The sequence below is a fragment of the Dromaius novaehollandiae genome, chromosome 2 (genome assembly GCF_036370855.1).
Source record: "Dromaius novaehollandiae isolate bDroNov1 chromosome 2, bDroNov1.hap1, whole genome shotgun sequence".
NCBI lineage: Eukaryota > Metazoa > Chordata > Aves > Casuariiformes > Dromaiidae > Dromaius > Dromaius novaehollandiae.
In genome coordinates this window covers 41,383,653-41,411,520 of record NC_088099.1, presented here as the reverse complement: position 1 = coordinate 41,411,520, position 27,868 = coordinate 41,383,653, and the positions used below count along the sequence as shown (strand labels likewise).

The 27,868-nt window shown below is 39.5% G+C and overlaps 1 protein-coding gene and 1 long non-coding RNA gene across 2 annotated transcripts in view; one reads left to right on the top strand and one right to left on the bottom strand.

Annotated features, from left to right (window-relative positions):
* The window catches only part of HDAC9 (histone deacetylase 9), a 306,119-nt gene extending 289,969 nt beyond the window's left edge, over positions 1 to 16,150 (top strand). Inside the window, exons 25-26 of the mRNA XM_064506335.1 lie at positions 4,584 to 4,737; positions 14,299 to 16,150. Coding sequence (XP_064362405.1) covers positions 4,584 to 4,737; positions 14,299 to 14,338 — 194 coding nt within the window. The 3' untranslated portion in view covers positions 14,339 to 16,150. The remainder of the gene's footprint in view (positions 1 to 4,583; positions 4,738 to 14,298) is intronic.
* LOC135327481 (uncharacterized) overlaps positions 10,945 to 27,868 on the bottom strand; it is a 47,307-nt gene continuing 30,383 nt past the window's right edge. The window contains exon 2 of the long non-coding RNA XR_010387652.1: positions 10,945 to 12,649. This is a non-coding gene — a long non-coding RNA (uncharacterized LOC135327481). The remainder of the gene's footprint in view (positions 12,650 to 27,868) is intronic.

Sequence of the window (27,868 nt, the reverse complement as noted above, 5' to 3'; positions counted from 1 at the left end):
TTTCTCTTTACCTTAATCCACCTGAGGAGACTTCCCTTAATTTTTCTAATCTGCTCTCTGCCATTTTACCTAGGTGGTGGTAGCTTCCTGACTCCTACTTTTTGCTTGCTTCTTAACAATAGCAAATGGATAAAAAATTATTTACTTCATATCAGATGCCTCACAAATAATAGGGATTCATCTTTATAAAATACATGAAGGATTTAAAAGGAACATCATGCATTATCAGTGGTTTGCTCTCAATCTGATTTCAGTTGTAAAGAGACAATGAAAATTCATTGTAGATGTATGCTCATCCTTCACATCAGACACTCACTCAGATACACACAAGCTATAAGTAAATCAGCTGAATATAAGAAATTCTACTATGTCATTTCTGCTGAGTGGTGTGTCATAGGGTACCTCATGAGTTGGTTTCTTCTTTAAAATATCCTGTTAATGATCTGTTAATGATATGGAAGGAATCAGCAAGTTAAGGAAATTCACATACTATGCAACTATGCAAGGTAGAACTGATTCACAAATAATAATAAGGACAGAAAACTAATACACAGGGCACAAAAGAGATAACAAACATGAGGAGAGAATATACAATTCAGTTGGAATAAAACACATTTGAAGAAAAATTAATCCAAAACACCAAAAGAAAGTGAATTTGGGGGGGGGGAAAAGATTCTAGAAACGCATCTAGAAATACATGCAAATGACAGAAGTTCAGTGAGAAGAAATAGACTCGGAAAGAAAGATACAACATATGTCTACAAACCCAAACCCAGAGCTCTGCAGAGCAGCTTAATTTAGTTTGTTTGGAACAAGCTTGAGTTTGAGCAGAACCAGTACAGTCATGGCAGTCAAACTGGCTGTACTTCTGGCACCTAAGTTAGGCTGCTCAGGGCTTGGAGTTATTTATACACAGCATTCTGTCCTTTCTTGCATTTATTATCTAAAATGTTATGTACATGTCATTCTGCCTAAGAAATCACTAGGAGGAGAGAGACACCATACAAGTCTCCAAGTATTAGAAAGGAGTGGGTGATGGAAAGGAACATTGAGGAAGTTTAATGCATTTTTATGCAAGATGGATAATTAGATGGAATTAAGCGAGGCCAGTATGTGCTAGACATTATGGAGAGTTATGCAGGCTGAGGAGTATTAGGCTGTGGACTAGCACCTCATGAAATACGGAGAAAGCCTGCTTTGCTGGGACAACTGATCACATTTATATTGGGTCTCTATTTCTGTGATCCAACTTTGATAATGACTATCGGTAATATTTTGGAAAAAAAAATGCCCCTCCTCTGTGTTTGCTTCAAAAAATTGAAGGTGCAGTGCTTAGACAATGAGAGAAAACAACTTTTTTCTAAGAGAAATGGAATTTGTAGAAATGTTTTGTTTGTGACAGTGATCTAAGGCTCTTCTGGAAATGTAATACATTTGGGGGTAGTAGTTCCCATACCCATGTAATATACTATTTCTAAACAAATCCTGTTCACTAGCTTGTGCACCAGCCCCAGACTGTTTTTTTCAAGCAAGCTATGTACAGCATGTCCAAATCCATCAGTAAAAGGCAATTACAAAAGCCTGTCACAGTAACAGAAACATTCACTTTTATTATTTCCTGTTAATAATCAGTGCTCCCACAAATCTTTGAGGGAGACTTAAGCACATTTTCATGCTGAAAGGCAAGGCATATCTAGAAGACTGATTTAGTTTCACTGTTTGTTCTTGCAAGCAGTGATTGTTCTTCAAGTTTTGTATGAATGAAACCAGCAGTATGGTTCATTCTTTCTCTGAGCTCCACGATATTCTTCTCAATGAACGTAACGGGATTGGTAGAATTTCACATTCCACTATAACGCAGTAGAAATGCCATTTTTGGAGATGCGAGCAGTTTGTCAAAGATGCTTCTGTTTTGAGCTAATCTCATTGTCAATCTACATCATACCTAGGGTTTCTACCAAAGCTGCTTTGCAACCGCATGCAGTGCCTTGCATATCCATTCCACAAGATTTGCCTGAAAATCCTCCAGTTGCAAACACATGCAAGCCCTGTATGCTTTGTGTACAACAACATATGAATGCTGCTCTCCATAAAAAGAAGCTTTCACAGCTGTTCTGCTTCTAACGTGTTTGTAAGGTACAGCTTTCTGGTTTTAAAGAAAAATCTACCATCTTTTTTTTCACAAGCATCAGAAAGCTCTCTTTGCATGAGGTACCCACTCCTACCTGGATCCTATTCCTAACTGGGATTGCTTTTAAATTTCCTCCCACAAAGCACAAACACCCTGCCTTGTATTCCGCTTCTCCAAGACCCCTCCACTGCAGCATAGGTGCTGCCACCTGCTTCCTGGCCCAACTCTGGTATCCCTCTTTATCACTGAAGCCCCTCTTATAATATAATTCTCAATTCAGGGAAACAAGAAAAATCACTGATCGCTTGGGAGTGAAGGGCAATTAAATGGGCACAGAGAGCCCACTACTGTGCTTGAATTGGCCCTGAGTTTTAGTGTTACAAGAAAGTCAGGATTCAGAGGGCAGCTGGTGTGTGAGCATGTGTGAATGAACGAATGCGATGTAGCAATCCTCACTGATGCTGTTTTATTGTTGCTGCAGGAGAGCAACACAGTGGTAGCTGGTTACTAATATTTTATTTTATGAATAAGAGCCCTTGAAAACTCCAGCAGTGAACATGGGTTCATTTCTTTTATAGGCAAGAGGGGGTATTATTCCCATGCCAACAGATTTGATTTTCTTGCACATCTGTTTCTGCAGCAAAAACCCCACCCACTCTGCGAACATTTAGCCCATAAATTATAGGGTTTGAATTGGGTGTATATTGCAAAGGCTGACTTTTGCACATATGATCTGTGAGAACATTGAGGAATGCCCATATAACTTTTTGTTTGTTTTTTAGTGTATTTTTAATGAATAGAGAATATGGTCTCTAAGCACAGTAGTAATAGAGAATATTTTTGTCTTGTTTTTATAAAATTTGCCAGGCTCCAATCATTGAACCTACTGTTATGTACATAACTTTTTAGCTGTGGCTTTCATGCTTTTGGACTGAAGCCAGCCTTCTAACACTTGATCTCAACTTTGTAGGATACTTAATACACTTTACATTTTATCCCCAGAAGGTCTCTGTTATTTAAAGATTCTGCTAACTATTCAAACATGCACACTATTATAGTTCAAAGAAACTCACTGGCCATGCTTGCTGGTTGTTCTTGCAGACTGACTAGGGCTTTCATCTTGCATTGATATTTTTGAATAAAGACATTTTCAGTCTTTATTGACAGCTGCTCTCTCACTGGAGGAAAAAGTTCATCTTTTGAAAAGCTTGAGACTGTGTTGAGAGCTGTGTTACCAAAGAGGTAGTTTTCAGCAGCCTTTTGGCCAAACAGACAGCACTACCACTGGCCCTGCCTCCCAGCTGTCAAAGCCTCCAGCTACCCACTGGATAAACACCTCGACTCAGCCCACTGCCCAGCTGCCAAAATCGTCCTTTTAGCCCTTGGAAAAGTCCCTTACTTGATCCCTTCTCTTTCACAGCTGTTGAAACCCTCCCTCTAATTCCCAGATAAATACCCTGACCCAGCCTCTGTAGCAGCTGCTGGAAGCTTCTTGCTAAATGCTGAAAAAGTGCTGGTCCAGAGCTCCCAGCCTCCCTAATGCTCCTAATTTCCAGGTGTCACCCACCTGGCAATTAGTGAATGCTGAGTGGAATACTGGACTACAAAAAATATGTATGTAAATTCTTAGTTGTTCACCTGATTGCCACTATTCAACCTCTGTTTCAGCATAGCGCTGCAGTAGTGGACCATTTGATATGTTCATTATGACTCACCTGCGCATTATTGTTTGTTTTACTGGTGAAGCTTCTTGCTGTCCTCTTCTGTTGCAGGCAAAAAGCTGAGAATGCTAATTCTTCCAGTTCGCTGCTGTGTTTTTACACATCAAACCAGAAAGCTCGATTCCTTACGATATCTGGCAGTTTTCCAGCAACAGCCAGGTCATATATGCAAATTTTAAATAAATTATTGTTCTAGTATATGCCCTGAGGTTGGAGGAGAAAGAACATCCAGGACTAACAAATCTGATTGTTCTGGCAGCATCACTTCAGTCTGAGCTGGCATTTCTGACTTTTTTCCTTTTTAAGACGGTGCTGTGTGAGCACTTAGTACAATAATGTTCATTTTTCTAGTCTTTATTGTTGTATATGCATTCACTCTCTGCGATATCAGAGCTTCTAAGTATTAACCCTGCCCGAACTCCCTTCACCTAGTGTAGATAAAGCCAATAGTCTGTCTGACAATATGAGTTCATTAGACTTCATGTTACTCCTCCAGTTTATTACCTTCTGAGGAAGGGTGTGACACAGCCTTTTGGAATGAAAACACTTTCCAACTTGGCATTCTTAAGTCCAGAAATATACTTCTTCGCTGCAGTTTGAAATTTCAATTGCACTGCTTACAGTGCAGTGATTTTAATTTATAACCATCCAATGCTGGACTAAGTGATTGCTATGCTTGTACCACCATGCTAGCTAAAATTCCCGTAAATTATTATGTATGTTTTCCTTAGGCAAGTACTGGAAGTCAGTGGAGCCATACTCTGTGCCAGTGGATTGCGCTCTGGCTGAGACCCAGAAACGAGAGAGGGAGGAGACAGAAACTGTATCTGCTATGGCCTCTCTTTCGGTGGATGTTGAGCAGTGCTTCCCTCAGGGAGGCAGCAGGTAAGTATACAGCACTATGGCAGATAGCAAGGCTTTATGCTCCAGTGATGTGAGGTGCATAGGTCACCTAGATTAAGACTGTTTTCAAAGTTATCTGATAACTGGGGTACCTGGAATTTTTGGTCCCTGAATTTGTGTTTTTTCTAGCTGGTCACCAGAAACGGAAGCATTCTATGCCAATAGGTATTTTCAGAATGTATAGTTCTTCACCAAGATTCATGATGGTACAGGAGCCTTATTTTCTCCATATCTCTAAAGCTCCCTGTTATATAAAAAGCACAATATTGAAGTGAAAAAAATTGACTTGATAAGTGCAATAACCACATTCTTCTTATTGGAAGATGTTCAAACCTGTCATAGTTTTAACTTTCTACAAAGGCATTTAGCAGATGGTGAGATAAATTTAAAAATGATGGACTTAAATCATTTTTAAATGATATTAGATAAACATTAAAAGTTACTTCCCTGGAAGCTATGAAACAGTGCCAGTATAAAACTCAAAGCAATCCTGAACAGAATCAGGGCCAATATTTTCTATGTACCACACTAAAGACACACCACCCGATGAAGAAAATGCTGTTTTTCCTAGCTTGTCAACTGTTTTTGACTGCTCTCAGTTTCACAGTTTGTTAAAATGATATGGTAACTCCTGTTGTGTTTTTTGCCAATTAGATATGAAAAAATTGGTGGCCACTGAATAATATCATCTGCAAAACAGTATTTCTTCAAAGAGTTGCTGGAGTCACAAAAGTCACTCCAGAAGTTTTGGAGTTTCCTATTTACTCATTTTAAGGACAAACTTTCCTGGCTTTCTCCATTGGAGGAAGACCCAAAATGCAGTGGAATCAGTGAGTTTCCATCATCCTGAGAAAACAGGGGAGGGAAGAGAAAAGGAGAAAAAAAAGCCTTATAAGGAGACTCATCAGTTCCCTGCATGCTGTGACGCTGAACTGCACAGCAACAGGAGAGAAAGGAGGGAGCTGAGGGTAGGCAAAGAAGAGGTGGGAGTGGAGCCAAAAGGATCCATGGCTTGTGCATCACGATAGCTACTTGTTTGATTTGGTTCTCCTCTCCTGCCTTGTCTCTTTTAATCAGAAATTAACTGATAGCCAACTGAGAGCATCCAGGAGGAATAGTTTAGTGCCAGCTAAAAACCATAGACACATTTGGAAGTGTATGTCTCTCACAATAGTAAGAACATTGATCTGTCAATAAATTAACAGATGTGGCTCAAAAGGACCCACAGGAAGCAGAGCTAGCCTGTAAAGTTTTCAATATTTGCATAATTACCTTTTGTATTGTAATTGCGTTTTAATATTATATGGCTATTGTTATGCTAATATCACTACAAACAAAATCCATAAATGCTTAGGGAAGAATCCATTGATGAACAGGACACATATTTTAAATTTGTGAGAGTGTTAATCGGTACTCAGCTAAGTAATAATGTAAAGGTTTGTCAAATAAGTTTGTGAGAGTTGTAAGATACTTTTGTTAGCCAATGACAGAAAAGTTAGGTGTCTTTTCCTGTGTGCATCATTCTGAAATATAAAGAAGTTTTCATTAACATAGTCAAAGCTAAGTTTTAAATTGTCTGAAAAAGGGTGCAGTTAATTTTTGCTTATTTATTTATTATTTCTAATAACCAGGAATTGTATTTGTTATGAGCCTCCACTCATCTAAAACTACAGTCATTGAGCGCGACCACTGATCCTACATGACTTGACAAAATAACACTTCGATTAATGTTGTACTTAACTGCTGTATTTATTACCTACCTTCTGATAACCTATGACAGTTTCCACCCATTCTGAAAACAGAATTTCAAAGTAGAGCTGAGAGAAATGGCGGTGGAGGGAGAACGGATGTGCTGAAATGTACACAAGCAGAATTCATGTGGCTGACAGATTCATTACACTTCATCAGTTCTGGACTCTTAGAGGGATGAATCCATCATGCTGAATTGTTCTCTGGAAAAATGGCTTCATTTGAAATACCTTTTGTGGTGCTGTAGGGGTTTTTCAGCAGCACAAAAAACCTTTACATGCATGCATTCCTAATTCTGTTTCCACATTCATAATCCACAAAGAAGTACCCGAAACCAGACTGCCGTCAGTGAGTGACGGGACAACATAAACTCTATGCCACTGGGCCAAAATTGATAGCTAGGTTTTCTGAGACTTTGGGACATCACTCACTTTGTTTTCTTCCCATTGAATGAAAAGAGTGTTAGGGAATCAAAAACGCTCACCCGCCAGGTCTGATTTTTAGGACCCAGGCCTCTGGGCTGTGGGAAGTCTCCCGAGAGGAGCTGGCTGCACTTTGAACATGAATGAAACTCTTGTATGGAATTACGAGTCCAGGGACTGATTCACGATTGCATACTCCAGCTTCATGCCAGTATAATTTCATTCATTTCATAGAAACATACCGTTCATTTCATAGACACGTACCAACACAAACTGGAGTGATGTAGTGATGAGTCACAACTTTACTTTTTTACATTTGTTACATTGGTTATAACTAAAGACCAAGTATGCAATACTCCTTCTCCAGTCCCTTTCTGTGACAAATGACAGGGTTGTAGCAACTTCAAGTGCCCTCAGGGCTCCTGAGTGCTCCTGCTAAGGGCCGTGGTAAAAGCAGGCCACATAGCTACCTTCAGAAGACCTGTTGCAAGCCCTTGCGTTAAGTATTTGTTTGGGTTGTGGCTGGCAGGGCAAGATCAGAGCAGAAAGTGCTATGGCTGGCAGGGCAGCCTGAAGAGGCTTCCTGAAACTAGAGAGGCTCCTGCTGGTGCCTTCATTATGCCAAGAGCCCATTTACTTTTTCTTAATTCACACCATGGTCAGCCAGGCTAATAATTCTGATCTGCCTCTCTAACCTCGTTTCACTGAACTGGTGGTAGTGATCCTGTTGACTTCAGCTTTGGATGGCCAGGCCTCCAGATGAAGACAGCAGGAGCAACAGCCACTTTGCAGGAAACTCTTGCCAGTTATGTTGGAGAATATATTGGTGTTTGGAGTGAGATGACTCATTTTAAACTCTGATTTTGGGTAAAGCAGCTCTTTTCCTGGCCAACTCATATCTGACTCATTTACCACTGATGAATAAAGGATAAAATGCTCCTGGCTAAGGCCCATTTTAAGTATTTCTCTTTCTTTCTTCTCTTTTTCTTTCTTCTCTTCAAGTGACAGCGTGGATTATTATTTTTATTTGATTTTCTCTGACATGCTAAATGAAGAAGACTGAAAAGCTGCTATGCTTTTGGTGTTTTATTTTACCAAAGCACAACTCTGCATTTTAAGATCTAATTGAAACTTGATTATAGACTTCAGAAGAGAACAGATATAAAAAACAGTTCATGGATAGGAAAGAAAACATGCATGATGCTAACACAGATTTAAATACAGATGTGATTAAAGGAACAGGCATGCCGTATAAAACATTTCCAACTGCCATAACTTTTGTGTGGTGATAACTGCTTATTCTCTAAGTGAGATGCAGATTTAGCTGATTAGAATTTTGCTTTGGCCAGACATCTGTTTCAGAAATCTTGCTGTGAAAATGTTCAGTACAGTGCTGTCCCTGATACATTGGCGCTTCTGTACATTTCTTCTTAAAATGGAAAAATAAAAGGGTGTGGAGGGAGGTCTCTGGCACTTACTATTTTTAAAGCAAACAGTAAATCTTGAGAATAACATTTAACAGAATTTGACTTTATAGCTCTCATTCAGCTTGGCATAGATGGAAATGAAAACAAAGCATGATTTTTAGATATTTCTCTTAATGTTACTGAGCTACCACTTGCAGTTTTGGTCACACATTATACACTAGAATGACTGGTTAGGTTATGGGGTACAGCTAGCCATCACCAAGGGTCATTTTCTGTGTTTCTGTGTCAATTCATAAAGCTTCACTTAGCATTTCACTGTTTTGAGTATCCACCTCAGCTGGGTTGAATAACCTGAACCTACCTGGCTGTAACCCACATGATCTGAAATCACAGCCAGGCTGAAGAGCTGAAGATGGCCATGTGAGGTCAGACAGTAGCCCACCTTCCTCTAGTCCCCTGGTAGCATGTGTGTAGGAAAAAGAATCAGAAATAGAGGAATTTTGGAGCCAGCCCTGTCCTGATTCATCTTTAGATCTCAGCGGACAAGTCAGCAGTTGTATCTGACATGTCCTGTGTAAAAACCACCAGGATACCTATCTAGGCATAAATTTTTCAAAGTTGTTATTGAACCAGCTTACACTTTTGGCCTTCAGATAAGGGATTCCACAATATAATCAGGCACTGTGCTTCTTTTTGTTTGCCTCAAACATGATAAGTTCACTGAGTGCCCCTTAGTTCTTGTTCTGTGAGAAATAAAAGCAGTTCATTCCTTATTCACGCTCTCTGCCCCATTTCTGGTTTTAAAGACTTCAGCTATCTCAGGGCTCCTCCTTTACTTACTCCTCCTGGTAGGAAAATCATTTCTTACCTCTGAGCATTATTCTTGCCCCTTTCTGTGCCTTTTACAGTTCTTTCTGAAATGGGCTAGGAACTGCATGCAGGATTCAAGGTGTTGTGCACGCTACGGATTTATAAATAGGTATTTTGTTGATATGAGTATTTTGTTGTTTTTTTGTTACTCTCTATTCCACTCCCAGTGACTTTCAGTCATAGTACATCACTGTATATAAACAGTTAAAGCTGCCTCCCCCACACACACCATTTGTGTTTTAATTTGTGTTTATTTACCTTCTTTTTCCCTTTAGTCTTCCGGTCAGAAATGGTGTTATGCTTTCATGCTTATCACAACATGTGCTGAGACATGTTGCCAAAAGACATGTGCCAAGTCTTTTTGAGATGCTAGGGAGCATTCCTCTGTGGTGAAAACTGACCAGTATTATTCTTCATTTCCAATTTTTGATGGATTGTTAATCTATGAGAGGGTCTTCTCTTATAACCCAAGTTCTTCAAGCACTTGGATAAAACTGTTGGCAAACTTTCTTTGAATGGTGGTATCCCTTTATCTCTCTCAGTTCAATCCCTTCAGAAATCCCTAAGAAATTTGCAAGGCTTGATTCCTCTCTAAGAGGTAAACCTTAACTCTTCACCAAATTATTATTATCTAAATGACTACTAATTTTATCATTGATTGTAGTTGCTATCAATTTGCCTGGTGCAGACTTTCTGTGTCTCCTACAGTTTCCAGAAGAGGGATTGCATTTCTTACCTTCTCTGCTTCTGGCATGGAGGCTGATTTAAGCAGCAGAATATGCTTAATAATTATTTCTTTAGAAACATCCTCATCACTGCTCTTTAGAACTCAGTGGACAAATATCATCTGCTTTTATCATCTGCTTTTAGCCATTTGGTAATGTTTAATATATCAGTTTGTTCTGGTGCTGATTCAGTTTAAGACAGTTCATCTGCAAATAACAAAAGCTCCCTGACACTTCTCTAGTGAACACAGATAAAAATAGCTCATTTTGCTCTTGTGGTCTACCTTCCTTGATGCTCCTTTTATGCTTTGATCATTTCTTCTCATATTTTTGAAAGATCTTTTAATTAGTAGCTTTTATGCCTGTAACATATTGCTCCTCAGAATCTCCTTTGGCCTGCTTCATTGTGGGTTTACATTGAACTTGCCAGAGTTTATGCTTTATTTGGTTTGCCTTATTTGGACAGGACTTCCTCTTTTGAGACTGTATGTGTATTTACCTTCTTCTGCTTTATTCTGCTGTTAAACTATGGTGGCTTTTGCTTTCGGTTCGTTTTTCCTTTGATCCATACAAAGTCCATTTTTACTAGGATATACACTTACTCAGGATCTCTAATATGATGTCTTCAGACACTCTCCAAATCATCTCCACAGTATAGAAATGCACCTTTTTTTCTCTTCTACCAGAGGATCACTTTTCAATTACAATGATCTTTCCTGAGACCATTGAGTTAAATTAGGAACAGATCATGCCATAAAAGAGCCATACCACACCAGAAAATCTATCTTTTGTTTAGCGGTTTCTGTGACTTGGAGTCATACCTTGAATTTTTATTTTTACATGTTTGATGATGTAGGTATGAGGAATCTCTGAAATTCTAATTTATAAAACAAGGTAAGACAAGCATTTACTTTTTTGGATGATGTAAAGGGTTTTATCTGTATTCTTAAAAGTTGAATTAAAAAAACCTGTAGATATGAAATAATTTAAATAATATTCTCATTAAAAAATGTGGTAGCCTTTTATTCACAATTGCCACAGAGCAGTACATAAAATGTCACAAATTTTGCAAGATTTGATCCATATGGCAGGATTTTATCTCAACTATTTCTTTCATTTTAAGGTGTAAATGGAATAATTTTGTGTAGCAATAACTACAAAGAGATTATTTCAATGCGCAATAGTATGAATTGTATTTATATAGATCTACAGATGAGCACTCTTTATAGCACACCAAAATAAACAGACCAAATGCAAGAAGGCTCTGCTCCTAGGAACATGCAGTTTAAATGAGCCACAATGAAGCTACAATGAAAAATTGCAGTTGTGGTTCTACAATCATCACAGTCCCAGTCTGTGTCCTCCTGGATCTGCCAACCGCACAGAATCAATCCAGATCAGACCCAAGCTCACAGGCACATTTCTGAGGAATTAGTCAGAGCATACAATATGATATTTTTGCCTGTTTTATGTTTTTATGCCAGCTTCTTGTCAACTACAGGAAGACTGACTGAACTGATGTAACTAACAATGACATAATTGAGGCAACATATATTTGGCTTGTCAAACTCTGCCCCTCAATTTTTCTTTGGGGAACTTTTGATTTCAGCAGAATAGGTATATATTGATTTACCACTTAATGTTATGTGACTACAGTGTTTTTCTTTCTGTACTAAATGCCCTAAAATCTCACTAGTTCTCACACAAAACTCTGGCCTAAGCCATTATTCTGTAAAAATGTATGATTTAATGATAAGCCATTGGATAGATCCGGTGACATCTCTGATGCTAATAATCTGCAGTTAAAGCATCTACTGCATAAGTCTTCAAAGGACTGGAGAAAGCTGTTGGGGTACCCACATGGAGACATGATGGTTGGATTTGCCAGGGTGCTGTAGCCTCCTCCAGGATCCCCAAAAGGGCCTTGCATCTTGCACTTACATATAAAAACTTCTATTGGCAGGCGGGCTCTGGCTGCCTCAGGAGAGTGGGACAGCACCCAGGGTCAGTCTTGGCACTCACAGTCACCCTCCTCAGTGAAGAATTACCGAGGTCTCAAATCCTGAACAAGATCATCTCTCAGTTGGATCGTGTGCATGGGAATGTCACCCCCAGAAGCCAAATGCATGTAACAGACTGGTGCCTGTACCGCTTCCCTAGTTCCTTATAAATAACTCCGACTTGCACTTCCAGAAGCTTTCCGGAGCTCTTCTCCTTCCTGCTCTGGCAATCTCTAACTGAAATCCATAGACAATTATTTCTTCTCATTCACTTACAGCAGAACCTAAAAAACTAGAACTGTTATCTACTTCCAGATTATTCTCTTCTCAGACAGACCCATAAGGTCCTGGATGTTTAACAAGGGCTTACTGTGCTTTTGCATTATGCCAGAGAACATACAGGTCTTCCAAAAGTGACTGGAGAAACCGGGAGCTTGCGGTCAGCAAAGCAGCAACAATACAACATAATTATGAACTCTCCACCTGACACATATGTCTTTATTATACCTGCTACCCTGTTTCCAAGGAACGACTCTTTGCAAGAAGCTGTAGCGGGTGCAGGTTGGCGGTGAGTGACTTTCGCACCCAGCTTGACCACTGGCAACTGGAGTGGTCCACCAAGGCACAGTCACCGCCGAGGAGCTTGGCGGCAAGCTGGGCTCCCTCCCACCCTGCTGCCACTGTGTGGTCTCTGCTGCAAGCTGGAACAATAAAAGAAAAGAAAGAAAAAAAAAAAAAGGAGAGAAGACAGTGATGATAGTGATTTTTTGAAAGAGATTTCAGTAAATATTTTTGTGTGTGTTTTGCTAAGCTCTCCTGGCCTGCTCTGCCTTTTGGGGGGGAGTGGCGATCTGCTGCAGCTGCGGGCGGGCAGCGGGGTGCTCCCGCCCCAGCTCTGCCCAAGCAGAGCGGCCCCCGCTGCAGCCTGCCTGCAGATCCGGCTTCACCTCCGCGCGCAGCAGCCACGAGCCTGCAGCGCTTATCGTGCACACGAAAAATCCTCCGCGGTGTGGGCAGGGACAAAGGATTTGAGATTTATAGATTAATAATCTTTTGGGGTCAATAACCCTTTGGAAAGTGAGTAGGCTGAAAAACTTTTTTTTCATGTATCATTCATCTGACTTATTTTTCAACATGCTAGCTATGATCTTTCCAAATCATAACGGAATAATCTGTATAAAATCACTTAAAGAGACACTGCTGAATTTTTCATTGGGAAAGATTTTAATAAAGTCCAGATTCAGTTAAAATTCCTGGCTTCCTTGCTGGATAAACCACCAAAGCCTATGCAAGCCCGCATTAATTACTTTTTTTTTTTTTTCACGGGTTCTCATGAACATGCACTTTCTGGGTGATGTTTTACTGAAGTCAGTCATTAAGTGAGATTTAACTAGTAAATGTCTGTTTTATTTATTTATTTGTATTTACTTTTTGCCCTCCTTTCATTTCAAAGTTGCTTGAAGTCATTGTTTTTAAGGAGGTTTTAAGCTCATTTTTCATATGGTATTCTGCAGGGCTGAGGCGAAAAATGGTTATGTCCAAGTTCTCATGCCCTTCAACAGTGAGATCTCACCATGGTCTCAGAAGCTTTCCATTTTATAATCACTGACACAATCCTCAGGTGCAGTAACTTGTTAGCTACAAAGAATGATGGCACTTTGCTCCAGCTCAGCATACGTCCCCATCATTTTCTTACTGGATGTTTTTAAGAGCTTATCTTTCCTAGGCTGAATATTGACCAGATGCTTTCTAATAAAGAATATATGTATAATCTGATTAGACCTTATTAATAGAAACCCGCTCCATGGTAGCGATCTGCTAAGCAAATTCAGAATTGGGTGTCAGAAGTTTCAGGCAAGCGGGCAGCCAGTCAATGCCTTTATGAAAGCACAAAATCAAAAATCGGAGGGCTGGTATGACAAACCCAGAAGAAACATTGCTAACTTCTAAAGAACTATTTTGTTTTAATGGTATGGGACCATTTGAAAAACTACGTACGTGTATTTTTACTTGCAAATGCTTGTAAAATAGAAGTATCACAGCTATTTTTTTCATGAAATTATTTGACTCTGTTGACACAAAGCATGTACATTTCTGGACCAAAAGTTATAAAATATTCTGACATATTTTAATATAAACAGGAACATTTTCAGTGATTGCTTGGATCTAAAATGTTTTTCCACTTGACATTTGTTTATACTTCCTAGGAAAGAAACTCTATTTATGGATAACCGAATAACACAAATAAACATCAGAGAGAGCTGAAAAATCAGCTTTGATTATGCATGAAAATCTACAATGTCATTGTGTACTCTTGTGCCGTATTCTGATTGCCTGTTTATTTTTACAGAGCTGCTGGCGAGCCCATGGAAGAAGAGCCAGCCTTGTGAAGTGCCAAGTCCTTCCTGATATTTCCTGTGGGTGACATCATTGTGTATCCCCCCAAAGCACCCTCAGACGTGTCTTGTCTGCTGCTTGGGTGGCACAGATCAGATGGAACATAAACACTGGGCACAAAACTCTGAATAGCAGCTTCACTTGTTCTTTGGATGGACATGAAAGGGCCCTAAAGATTCCTTAAATGTAACCACTACAATTCTAAAGTTACAGTAAAACAGGCTTGGGAGAAGGAGCCCAGAGCATGCTTTTTATATGCTGTTTGACCCGCTCACCAACATAAATTGCGAAATAGAATATTATAAAATTCTACATGATAGATTACAGATACGAGAATCCCAACAGCCAGCAAAATACTCGGTAAACTCCATGAATCACTTTCTGACACTTTTTACTGGGTAATTTTTTTCATACTGTGTTAAACTGTTAATAGAATTTGTTTTCTTTGCTTTGTGTAATGAAAAAAACAAAGCCCTCTTATTTTCTGTGCCATTTTTTTAGGCCCTGTGATGAATTCTTGGTTGGATAAGTGAGAGGTGTGTAAATTAAGATGAGGGATTTTAGCTAAAGGGAAAGCATTTCTTATTGTACCATAAATCCCCCAAAGTACTGTGCTTGATGGTGCTTTATTTTATTTTCCCTTTTCCTGAAGATCCCTCTCCATTTAATATAATCTTTTATATCATAAAAACACATTCATGATTCTCTAAAATAAGCGATCTTCTGCCTTTAAAAAAAAAGTGCGGTACCCTCCGTAGTTGACAGTAGCTCTCAACAGATGTGCAGCAGAGATCAAGTAGTTTCTGAAAAGTGGATGGCTTTTCAAATGTATTTTTAGTTTGTTCCGAAATGTTTCTGTGTCCTGACTCTAAGAACAGCAGTCTTAAGTATCTGTGTGCAGCTCATTTGAAGCTCAGGTGTTTCTGTGGAAGTTGTGTTGGGAGTATTTTTTACAGGTCGTCATAAGAATACAAACTGATTCTTTTATGTAGTCCTGAACCAAGAGAGCTGATGTTGCTTAAAAAGTTTCAAAGGGTTTAGCTTTATTTTGGATCCCCAAAATGCAGTAAGATTTCCCTGCAGTGTGATATTAGCTATTTAAATCCATGTTTGAGAACGTAACATAGAGTTGTGCCTTTAGCTGATAATGAACGCTTAAACTATTACACGTGTTGCCTTACCATCAGAGAAAGAGATAGGGCATGTATTTAGCGTACTCCAAATGAGCAGAATTGTGCTACAGCAACTTTTACTTTGTTTACAGCTTTCTCACCTAATGAACCCTGGGAGATGTCTTACTTTACCTTAAAGTGAATACTTGTAGTATTTCATAGCTCGCTTAGCTTTTAAAAGCAAGTGATGTTCATTTTTTATATATTTTCCAAACTCAAAGGATATATTAAAGCCATAAGTGAAGACTGTCATGCTTTTTATTCTGCAATCTGAAAGAAACCTTAATTAAAACAAGATTTTGGGAAAGGCTATGATATGAAAGATACGGAACAATATGGTTTCAGTTATAGGCAGACTCAAAGCTGTAAATCAAAGATGAAAGATTTCACTCAAATAGAATTATATAATTCTCTTTTGTTATGCAGTCAGAGTATATCTTTCATGCATTTGGGTTTGTTTACGATTAGCATTTTAATTTTAAAGACTTTTATTGCTTATACAAAAGCTCTCTGCTACAAGTTAGAAATCTGAGGCATGCTTTGAAAAGGGAAATCTAAAAAAGGAATGTTATTTCCTATAATGTAAAGTAAACTTTTATTCTGAAAGGCTTGCTCTAAAATGAATGTATGCCTCTCAGTTAAAAAATAAAATAAAATTCTATCCACCATTTACAAGACAAAATCATGCTCATTTTGGTAACAGAGTCCTAGCAGGCTAAATTAACTCCTGGTGTAAATCACCTTGCCTGAATTTGGACTGTTCTGAAGGGACTGTTCACATGACTAAAGCAATCAGGAGTTCATCATGTATTTTCAGCAAACTTGTGATGGCAATCTTACTTGCCATTTATTGCGATTTTCTTGTGGTCATCAAGGAAGCTTCCCTTCAAGGAAACCTAGGACCATAGCTGATGAGTTGGGTAATTTGTAAAGCCTTTCACATTTTGAAATAATGGCTGCAATATTTTAATTGGCTGAATAGTAGGATCAGTTTAAAAGTAACCCCACAAATGCAAAATCTATTTATGTCTTTCAGCTTGCATGAAATTGAACATGAATTGCAGCTTGAAATGTGAGTTACAAACTTTACCAATTAAAGTTTGTATTCTGAGGTGGAAATCAGCTAAAGCTGTCCTTTGTAGCTGGAAATGCTTTTAAAATGCCAAAATAATTTGAATTTAACCACATTATAAACTCACACTCACGCATGTGCACAGGCATGTATCTAGACATACTATTGGTTAAAGTTAGAATCATTGGGATAAGCAAATGTGCAAATAAACTGCGCACAGATTGTATCCAGAACTCTGTTCTCACTGAAGTCAATAGCAAAATCCTCTTTGATTTCACCAGGAGATGGATCAGGCCCTGTATTTTTAAGTCCAGAACACCATTACTTTTTGATTATGTCATTACAAGGCACCATACAGCCCTCTGGGAAATGATTGAGGCTTATGGTGAATATCAACACTTCCTTCAAAGCAGACCTGGGCTTTCCGAGAGGGCAGTTTCACTTGCTGCTGTTTTCTTCTCACAGTATTTTTTATTACCATGAATAGCTCCCTATGGATTGCTGTTAAAATGTCTCCCATTTAAACAGTGATTTTAGCCATACTTTCAGGAAAACATTCACATAGACACTCTTAAAAATGTCCAATTTTATCCTGATTTGACAACAAATTGCAGGAGTTTCAGAAAAGTGAATTAATTTCATGTTTCTTCATTTCTAATGTCCAAATTCAGTGGCATAGGAGCTGGTTTTTGATAGAAGTCAGAGTCTCATGTCTCTCATGGACCTCAGCTTAGGCTAAGGAGATTGACACCTCCGAAAATTAAATCCCAGATATTTCATGTTGGCTGCCAAAATATCAACATCTGAACTTAGGTTACTTCCAAAAATGGTCTGAAATGGATAAATAATGTGGCCTGGTGATGCCTTTGAGTGAGTCCAAGGGAAAGGTGAAGCTGGAGAAGTGGTAGAGAGCTCTCAGTGCTGCGGCTGACGCTTCAGCTGACATTGGTGTGCAGGAGGGTTGCAGGCCTGGAGGAGGACATCCCACCGCATCGCCACCCCCAGACAACCATTGCCATTAGCAGCAAATCCCTGCCTTGCAGGAGAAGTATGTAGGAATTTGCACTCCACCGCTGGATCAAGAATTCCCCAAGCCACAGCTCTTCAGGATCTGAGATGCTGTCGCAGGAAGTACCACAAAAATGCTTGCTCCATTCTCCATTCTTCCCTAGTATTGCAGCTTGAATATTGAGCTAAATTGGATTTTGGACTCCTTTTATGTTCTTAGGTCTTTAAATTCATACTAGAAACTGAAAGCTAGAGTGACATGAAGCTGGATATCAAGACAAAGTGATTTTTATCCAGCTTAATGCTTTTACCCAGGCTGGAGTGGGAACAATAATGAATAGTAAACCTTGGAATTGCTAAAAACTAAATGTCTTGCAATTCATTTTTAGACTGTGTGTAGGAATTCTGTGTGTGCTCGTTTGGCTTTAATATAATCTGCAGCAATGAAATGCTTGATTATATGATCCTTCTTCAGGCAAAATTCCTAGTGCGTAATCAAAGTTCATGGGAATTTCGCCAGTGTAAAGATGACAAAATCAGTCCCTTTTTTTAATTATGTACCTTCCTAATTTTACTTTCAGTGAAAATGAAGTAACTAATTCCAGGCAAGTGAATCTAAGGAAAATAAAATCATTAAAATATCTTAAATCAACATCCTAAAATAAAAAGAAATATATAAATAGCTGCTATGTAAACAAAAATGGCTGTTTCTTTACATTGCAAAAAAGTCAACAAAATGTTGCCAGTTGAACTCAAGTGGCTAAATGAATCCCTCTCTGGAGTATGTGGTATTTGATTTGGTATCTTATCTAAGTGCAGCCTCCCTAAAAAGCTGAGAGTCATAACCGGAGATGAAATATTAGAAAGGTTTTGCTGCAGCCAACACCAGAAGTCCTGTAGAGAACAAGAATGTAGAGACTGACTAATTTGTGCAGACAGACAGCAGGACACTTTCAGGGCAATGTGTCTGGGATGAAGAATTAGAGGGAACTTTTCCAAAGGCACTAGTGGCTATTAAGCAACTAACTTCTATTAACTTGCAGGGGCAAGTAGGTGCCCAGCAAACATTTATTCTTTAGGAAATGACCCCTCCCTCTCACAAACATGCCCACGCACACACAGGCGGTAATCTCACTATACAAATTTTTGTTATACACAACAGCCAGGTGTGCTGCCCTGAAGTGTATCCTGTGTATTTGCCCGAGAAGCAATAAGCCCCTAGAAGACACTGTGTAACATGAATGGGAGAGGGGATGGGGGGGGGGGGGGGTGTTCCAATAGTGGCCTTTCCAAAAACAGTGTAACAGTGCATAGTTGTTTTATTTTAAAAGGTCACCATAGAGCTGTACTTTTTTTTTTTTTTTTTTTTTTTTTTTTTTTTTTACAGATTCCATATGGAAGTAAAACAGAATGTGTTCATAGGGGGGAACCTGCTGGGAAAGAATGTCTCTTAAATCAGCCTTCTGCTACCTGCTTTTCAACCTGCAGTTGGAGGAGTTTAGGTTCTTAATTATACCTTAAGCTTTTACTGTGCTATGTCACTCAGTTTGGTTTTTACCTGTAATTGCATTCGCCCTTGTAGCACACAGAACCAGAAAAAAAAGGTCTTTCTCCTGACAGATGCCTCTTTCCTTGCTGTGGGAATGAGCATAGCTTATCTTTGTCACTTCTAGCAGCAATTAAATGCTTCATTTCTGTGACAAATCCAAACTGGAGTGGTATTTTATGAGTATGATTTAGCTGGCTGTCTGCTGATTGTTCAAAAAATAAATTGTGAAACTTGCATTCCTCCCCAGCCACAGAAGGGACCCATTTTGTTTTTAACAATGTAATCTTTTTACTGGGTCCAAAAGGTTTTTTTATCCCATGACATCTTGTCACTAGCTCAGCTTTAGTCTCTCCCAAATAACACACAGGCAGAGCTAACACCAAAAAGGACATTCCAGAAAATATCACATCTCTTCTACACGATCTCTTGTCCTGCTCTAGTGCCATGCTCTGTGGTTCAGTATATGAGAACAGTTTACAGTGAAATATAAATTGTTTTGCGCAAAGACACTAATATTTGGATGTTAACTGTGGAGCCCACTGTGAGCTGGGCTGTAAATTATGGGGAATACATGCTCCTATACGGACGGTATAGAGCCACACACAGCATGAAGCCAGGGGCATCAGCACAGTGCAGCGAGAGTGAGTCTGCGTTAAATCTCCACACATTATCCCCTCCCTGATGGTGTGTGTGAATGGCTAGAGGCACTTTTGCAATAGCAGAGCCGTAAGGATGCCTTGGTTCAAAGACCACTGAAAGCCCTTCCCTAACAGGCTTTGGGTAGGATGTGGAAGGCAGCTAGTGAAGAAAGCCGAACTTTGCCACACCTAAACTGCAGGAAGTGCAGGTGCAGATCTGAACTCAGCTGCACGTCCCTATTTCTAGTATTTCTAGAAAAGTCTGAGTATTTCTAGAAAAGTCTGTTTGAAAGAGCATTGACACGAGTGGGCAAATTCCCATTGATTTCAGCGGGCTTCAGAAGGCTGTATTTGTCATGTGTCACAGGAACAAGTTCATGCTCATCTCTCTTGCTGCTTTATTTACTGCTATTTTAAATTTCTTGATTGGCTTAATATTCTACATTAGGATGCAGTAGGAAAGCATAAAGCAATACCTGGTGAAATCATGACTAAAGCTTTCAAGGCAAGCTTATTGCTGTGGGTTTCTACAACACTGCCTTTTCGGTCTGGGGATGCACAGCCGAAACGTCTTTTTTTTTTTTTTTTTTTTTTTTGAAATTGATGTTGCTATCTGTTTCTATGATAAAAAACAGTCCTTTTGCTCTGAGCACTAGAAGTTTATCTGTGCTTTGTCTTTCCAGCCAGAGAATTTTCTAAGGGAGAAAGCATCAGTGGGACCAACCCACAGGGCAAAATTTTTAAAGGTCAATAGTAAAATTTCTGTATGAGTAAAAGGAACCTGTGGATTATTGTTATTACTCCTGATACATTTTTGTATCTGAAAGCATCCAATGAGTAATGTTAAGTAATATTGTGCTTGAAAACTTTGTTGATTATAGATATACAAGCATTGGAGTGGCGTGAAATAGTCTTCAATTGAGTTGTAAAAATCCCTTTTGTTTTGTGTTTTGTATAATTCTTTGGCTATAGTCTTGTCCTAGCGTGAATAAAAGTTATTTGAAGTAAACTTCTTTGATACTCTGAGCTTTTTTCCTTTTTTTTTTTTTTAATCAGCGCTGAAAAGAAGTGGAGCTTTGAACATGCCACCCTGGTTGGATCATAGGAATCTGACTGTTAAAATATAAAGGGTGGAGCATGATGAAGCTGGAGTGCATAAAAAAGGAACCACAAATGTTAATGTAAAAGTAATGTTACATAGCAGACTAAAACCCACACAAAGCACAGCAACGCAGAGCTACGGCTTTAACACCAAGCTCATATTCTATAGTTCCTTTGGTTCATTGTCCTGAGGCGCTGCAGAACACATAATTCTCCTCCCAGTGAAACAATTTAAATAGTACATGCACTCTTTTGAAAGCTGTAAGGCCCCTGCTTTGTGGGAGGTGGGGAATATCCAGTATACTGCAGCACGGACCACTGCAGTGTGCCAGCCCTGCTGCTGTAAAAGTTGGAGCTGTTACACTAATACAACAAGACTGTTTTTAGGAAGGCACACAAGAGCAATGGAGTAAGGACGGATTATATTTGCCTGTGGGCACACTTTGGTCACTTGCACGCCATCAAAAGTAGTTCGCAGATTTAGCCTGTGAAGCTGCTCCTGTATGTGGAGTTTCATGCACCCAAACTTCAAAACCGAGCAGGCAGATGGGTAGCTGGAAGGACAGACAGCTGATTTGCACATGCAAATCCCTGCTTCCTGCCACATATCCAGAGCTGCTTCAGAGGTGGATTAAAACCAAAATTAACAAACAACATCCTATAATTTTACTTTACTTTCACTCTTCAGGATTACATGTTTTTTTCCTTTTGCGGGGGAAAGGACCCAAGCCCCAGGAACCCATGACGCTTTACCAATCAATAAAATACTGTTTGAACATTTGGTCTTGCACTGTGTAATTTCCTTGGCATATTTAAAAAAAAAAAAAAAAAAAAAAAGTTCCATGCCCAAAGGAGCTTAATCTATCCAGTCTATCTATCTCCTTCTCTGTTTTGCCTGTTTCCTGTGATACCATTGTGATAAATTGCAGAGCCCTGTGATAAATTATGTTCATCATGTCTTTCTGGCTGCCTCACCTGCATTTTGTGCATTAAACCCTCTCTCCTGGGACTATTTCAAACATTCCAACATTCTGAGAGATTTTGGTTAAACACCAATTCTGTTTTAAAATCAACCTGCCACAGAAATGACCTTGCCTTTGAGAAGTGGAGTGGGTTTTTGGAAACCCTCAGGCTAACAATACTTCTAGGAATCTCCTGTAGGTCAGTGGGAGTGACTTGTTCCAGATTCATTCTCTCATGCCTTTTCACTGCTTCCCCTGGAGATCCTCCTCCCGATGAAAAATCTTTCTTTCCACTGGCAGCTTTGAAAGAAGTAGCACGAGTTGGATGGCTTCTCTTCAGAAAGGGTATATAGTCTCATAAAAGCTAGATAAATAGACGTTGAACCACTGCTTTTCTTCCTAATTTCTGCCTCTTTTCCCTTCCAAATCAGAGGAAGATGATGTATTCAGAATGCTATTGAATATTTTTTCTTTTCTTTTTTAGTAGAGAAGGGTTTTATTTTTCCCTTTGCTAGCAGAGTGGCCCAGGTACAGTACTTAATTTTCTCTACAAGCAGCCTGGAAACTTGGGAAATAATGAGTCATTGGATTCTTGTTACATCTTTTTCTGGGTTAGGCTATAAAAGGAACCAGGTTCAGTAAAAGCCCCAGATGAAGAAGTTCTGCACTTTGCTGGCCACTGAGCAATGGTATGCGTCCAGGATTTTGTGAAAATTTTAGCTTTCTTGCTACTCTTTGTTTGCTGCTTCATGCTAGGCTTCTCTGTCCATGTATCATCAAAAAAAACACAGCCTGTTGCAACTGCCGCATTAATGTCTTCATAGATGATAAATAACTAAATAGAGCGTTGTTGGGAAGATCCCAGGCTGCCTTTTTTGTGGAATATTTTATCTATAGACAATAACATACTACATCATTTTGAATGCATTGATCTTTGACTATCTAATCTAATTAAATATTAGTCTATGCTAGAGTTATTAGACATTATCAAAAAACAAATACATCAATCAATTAATAAAGGTTAAATTGTGCCTTGCAAATATGTATATTCACTCAGCTCAGTACAGTTCACTATCCATATTCACAGTACCTGACTGTAGCTGTGACCAGTACACACAGTCCCAGCATAACTACATGCAGCTCTACAGGACTCTCAGACGGTAACAAAGGGTACAAACATAAATGGGATATTCTGTAATAATGTCTTATCAGCTTCTCTTGCCTTTCATTTTGTCTAAATTCTGCTCTTCAATTTCAGATGTGTTAGGCAACACAATCAGTAAAGGTCTAACATTTTTATCAGTGTTACAGTTAACCTGCTCTTGAATATGAATAGTGTTAAATTAGATGATTCTCTGTTCTAGATACTGTCACAGGAAAAATAATAACTAATTCTTAGAAAACAAAACCAAAATGAAATCTCTAGCTGATTTTTCTCATTCTCAGCCACCCTCATCCTTCCTTCTGAAATCTAATGTAAATATGGATGATGATCGCCAACATGTAAATGTGTATAGTCGGTTACTAGACCTGATGTGTAGCAGCTCTGTCTGTGTTACCTTAGCCAGTAGGAACCAGTCCCAGCTCTGCCTCAGCCATTGCCTGCAATGGGCACCTGGGCTCATACTGAAGATTGAGCCCATACCTTGAGAACAGCGTCTGTAAACAATGAAGAGACTGCAAAAGCTTTAAAAATAAATATGCAGACTCCAGTTATCTTTTAAAATGTCCAAGCACATTATTTCATGAGTAGTATCATCCCAGTGTAGTATTTCCTTGCAGTGTAACCTTTGGAATTTTTAAGGAATATCTGATGCCAGAAAAACTCTCCATCTCCACTGACCTACAATCGCTCATGTTGCCTCCTTTGGAGCCTGCATCTGCACTTGGGATGTAAATCTAGAGTGGTGTCAGACAGCTCCTCCTGAACCCCCTTTGTAATGGTAGCCACACCTGGGCAATCATGTGCTCATGATTGCTCTCCTTTCCTTCTTAGGTCTACATAACTCATTCTCTGATTACTGATTGATGGCACAATATGGAAGCACTGGTACTAGCCCACAAATCATGATTCTCCCGGCTCCTATTTAGATCTTGCTGTTTTTCGGTGCTGCTAAACAGACCTCCCATGGGAGTATAAGCAGTTTACTGATTGAGCTGATAAAGCCAAGAGAGAATTGATGATGGCTAGCAAGTATCTAGCTGCATAGAATTTTTTTTTTCTTTAGATGAGGGGAAAAATACGCAGGAAAATATATTATTGGTATTAGTACTAACTAATAGTACTACTGTACACCAGGTCTCTTTTTCTTTTCACTTTCAATAGGAAGTATACTTATTCTGAATAGCAAAATGGCCCAGACTGAATCACTTTTTTTAGCACTCCTCAAAACTGAAAGGATGGTAGAGATCTTCTTATTTCAGTGGCCTGCAACAAAATAATCCAAGATCCTTATAAACACCCTGAGTTTCATCCTTACAAGAGCCACAAAAGCATGCAAATTTTTGCCTCCTTTCACAGATAGGATTTAAAGACTTGTTCAAAAATCCATTAAGAGTCTGTAGCTGACAGAGGAACCTCCTGAGCTACAGTCCTAATGCCAGCATCCAGACAGTCCATGTGATTATATTTCTTCCAGATGCCTTCACACTATAAAGTAAGTGTTGTGTATTTGTGACTTTAGATGCTATGCTGAATCTGCCTCTTCTAATTTTAGCTCATTGTTTTGAGCCTGCTTGTTCTCTGGCATGCGTATTACTTACTGGAACATTGCTAAAGAACAAAAACATTTATTTATTTTTTCAAAGAAGACTGTATGAGCGTATGGAGGAGACGTGGGATTTTTATGAATCATATCCTGTAGTTTCTTTGTGTTTTTTTCTTACTTGCTCCTTGTTTTTCAATGACCTTCACAAAACAGAGAGAATTGTTTGGGTTGTGTAAAAATCCATGCACAGGAACTAGGCCTTTCCTTTATCATATTAGCTATGTTGGCTGATGTGATTTGAATGTAGGCTATAAAGAACTCAAAAATGTCAATAAATACTGCACTTGTGTAAGGGATAACAACTGACCCATTTCAGATCTCTCATGATGCTTCAGGGGATTTGGGAGGAAGTTGTCTCAAGACTGTCATTGCTTATAAACATAAGGTTGTGGTTCTTATTATCAAACAAAGACATACTGGCCCAGTCCTTATGTCCCGTATTAACCTTAGAGGTTCAATAAATGTACATGTCACAACAGGCACTGGCTACATGCACCAAAACCTCATAAAAGAAAGTAAAGCAAAGTCCTTATTCGCACTGTAAGTTGAGTCAAGACTTTGGAAAAAAACACCCGTTGCTGAACAGGTGATTTCTCAACACTCTTTCTATTTGCTCCCTACTTAGACTTCCTTTGAGTAGTGTTAGTGATTTTCTGACACATACTTCACTTGAGCCTCCAGTATACAGACCTCTTAGGCATCTTCTTCAATGCATGAAGGAAGCAGTGTGGCACAAGGTCATGGGATAATCCCTGCTAGACTACAATTGTGGAGTGTGTCTTCTTGTAAGGCTCTCTTAGGAAGTCTGAAGTGCTGAGCTCAAAATATGTTACTCTAACCACAGGAAAGCAAGAAGCAGGAGACAAGTGTGCATTTCAAGCACAGCAAGTGAAACTTGTGTGGGTATTGTGCACCAGGTGGTTCCATGGTGACAGGGTCTATACACTGTAGAGCACCAGCACATGATTCAAAAGGTTTTTTGGGACATCTTTCATCCCCTTGCAGAATCAGAATAAACTGCTGAAGAGAAAATTCCTGTAAGAATCCACAAAAGAAGACCTAAGCCCAGTATCACACTCTGGGAATCTTACAGATGAGTAGAGGAAGGATGAGAAAATTCCAGAGAAGATCTGAGTCTACCAGTCACACCTGAAAATGAATCGCTAACCATGGTATTGACACTGGTGTCCAAGCAGCTCAGAGGGAAGTTTAGAATAAAGTCACAGTAAACAGTGTCTGCTGAGCTTCAATCTCAGGTGCCTGTTGATGATTCAAAAACAATGAAGAAGCAAAACCATCTTATAGGAAGAATTATCCTAACTGCGCAGCACATATCACCTTTTCGTGCTTTGCACATCTACAGGAAAGGAATTTTAAGGACTGTGGGAGCCACGTCTAGAAACCTAAAGGAAAATTTACTCCAGGGAGAGGCTACACAGTATGTTGTGTAATTCTATAATCTAATTCACAAGTGGCAGAGTACTTAATAAAGGGAATGTACTAAGTCACACTAAAGTAACAGAGGTTAACAGATACATAGATCACATTGGCTCTCCCACTTCTTCTCCTCCATAACCATTGCAAATTCTCCATAACAGTGTATTATCATCAAGCTTCCTGGCAGCAGACTGGAAGAGTTATTGCATGTGGAGTCAGAAAAACCCACAGGTGACTGAGCTGGTGTGGCTGGGAGACCGGGAGGAATGTCGGCAGCAGCATGTCTGTTTGCTTTGCTGGCTTTTAGACCAAATTTAATGTGCATGTGAGGGATGCTAGACTGACAGCTCTAGAAACATGCTGTGCAATTTGAGACACATGCAGTATGCTTTTCTACCTGGTGTTTTTATATATTTCTCTAATCTTCTGCTTTTTGTTTTGTCCATGCCTATAATATCTGTGACAGTATCTAGTATCTGTATCCTTGGCTTCCACCAGGAACAAACCAGTGTGAGGTCTGATGCGTGTCTATATAATCACACAAATCCAAAGTATCTTTTTGGAATAGATATTATGGCATTAAACTGACTGAAGTAACAATCTTAGAAATGTAATGTGTCCATTCCTCCCTTCCCCAACCTCTCCCCTTCCTGCAGAAAGCCTTAGTCCCAGGACATTGAGCAGAGCTGGTCAGAACTCAAGATTTCTGGGAGATCAGAAATGTTAGTTTTTCAAATGCTTCTTCCATTCTTTAGAACATGTTGCTTTATCTTTTCTTTTTAAATCCCATGAGGTAAAAATCTTGGGGGATGGAGACAAAGGAAAATATCTGGCCTTTTCTTGTTGTTTCAGAAGGTTTTGGAAACATCGCCATGAGGTTATTCCCAAGATGATATTTCTTCCCCAGAACCCTGTCAGCTGCTGACCATGTTTGACAGTCCTGTTAGCTTCACAGCTGCTGTTAATAGCGGTGCCCTGCTTGCTGTGGGACTGGACCCCTGCTCCCCTGGGGGAGTGAGTGCCTGACCGCTGCACTGCACAGTCATGCCTGCACTCTTTCTCACTCTCACAATGAATATTTAGCTAGGCCATAAAAGGTGGTACTGCTCTGAGTACCCCCAGTTTCAAAGTCTCTCCTGGCTGCTTTGAACACTCACCCTGGAGAGGATAGATCAACCCCCTGCAGCCAAGATCTGAAGCTATGTTTTTTCCAAAGACTGACTGATCTAAACATGAGAGAAAAGGCAGAAGCAAATCTCTCCAGCTGTTTTGTGCATGGGCTAATGCTGGAGATGTGTTTAAAGAAAATCTGACAGAATGGGCCCTACAGATAATGCAGATTTGGGTCAGCTGTCTGGAGTTGTGAGTCCTAAAACAGGTTGTCACTCCAAATTACAGTGCCAGAGGCCAAAGGCAGTTTTGAGGAAATGAGAGTCAAGTTTTCCTCCAAAATGTCAGCAACAGGATCTACATCTAAAATGAGCTAAACAAGAATATTAAGGTAAACCACTAGATACTGCCCTGCTTCAAATCCAAATCCAAATCTAGAGCTGCATTTAGGCTGCCATGTATTTCTAACATTGCTACATGAAAGGGGAGAAAACTGCCCATGACGGCTGAAGGATTAGCACCGTCTCAGTGTGCTCTCTTCTTTTCCAAAGGTGTTACAGCAAAAATATTTTATGAAGCAGCCAGGTGTGGAGCAGACAGGGAGGAATAGGAGAGTTATTTGTGAAGATGTACATAACCACTCTCAGTCACAACAGCAGGGCTAAACTCACAAAGTGTGAGCAACCACTGGGCTAGCTGGGCTGAG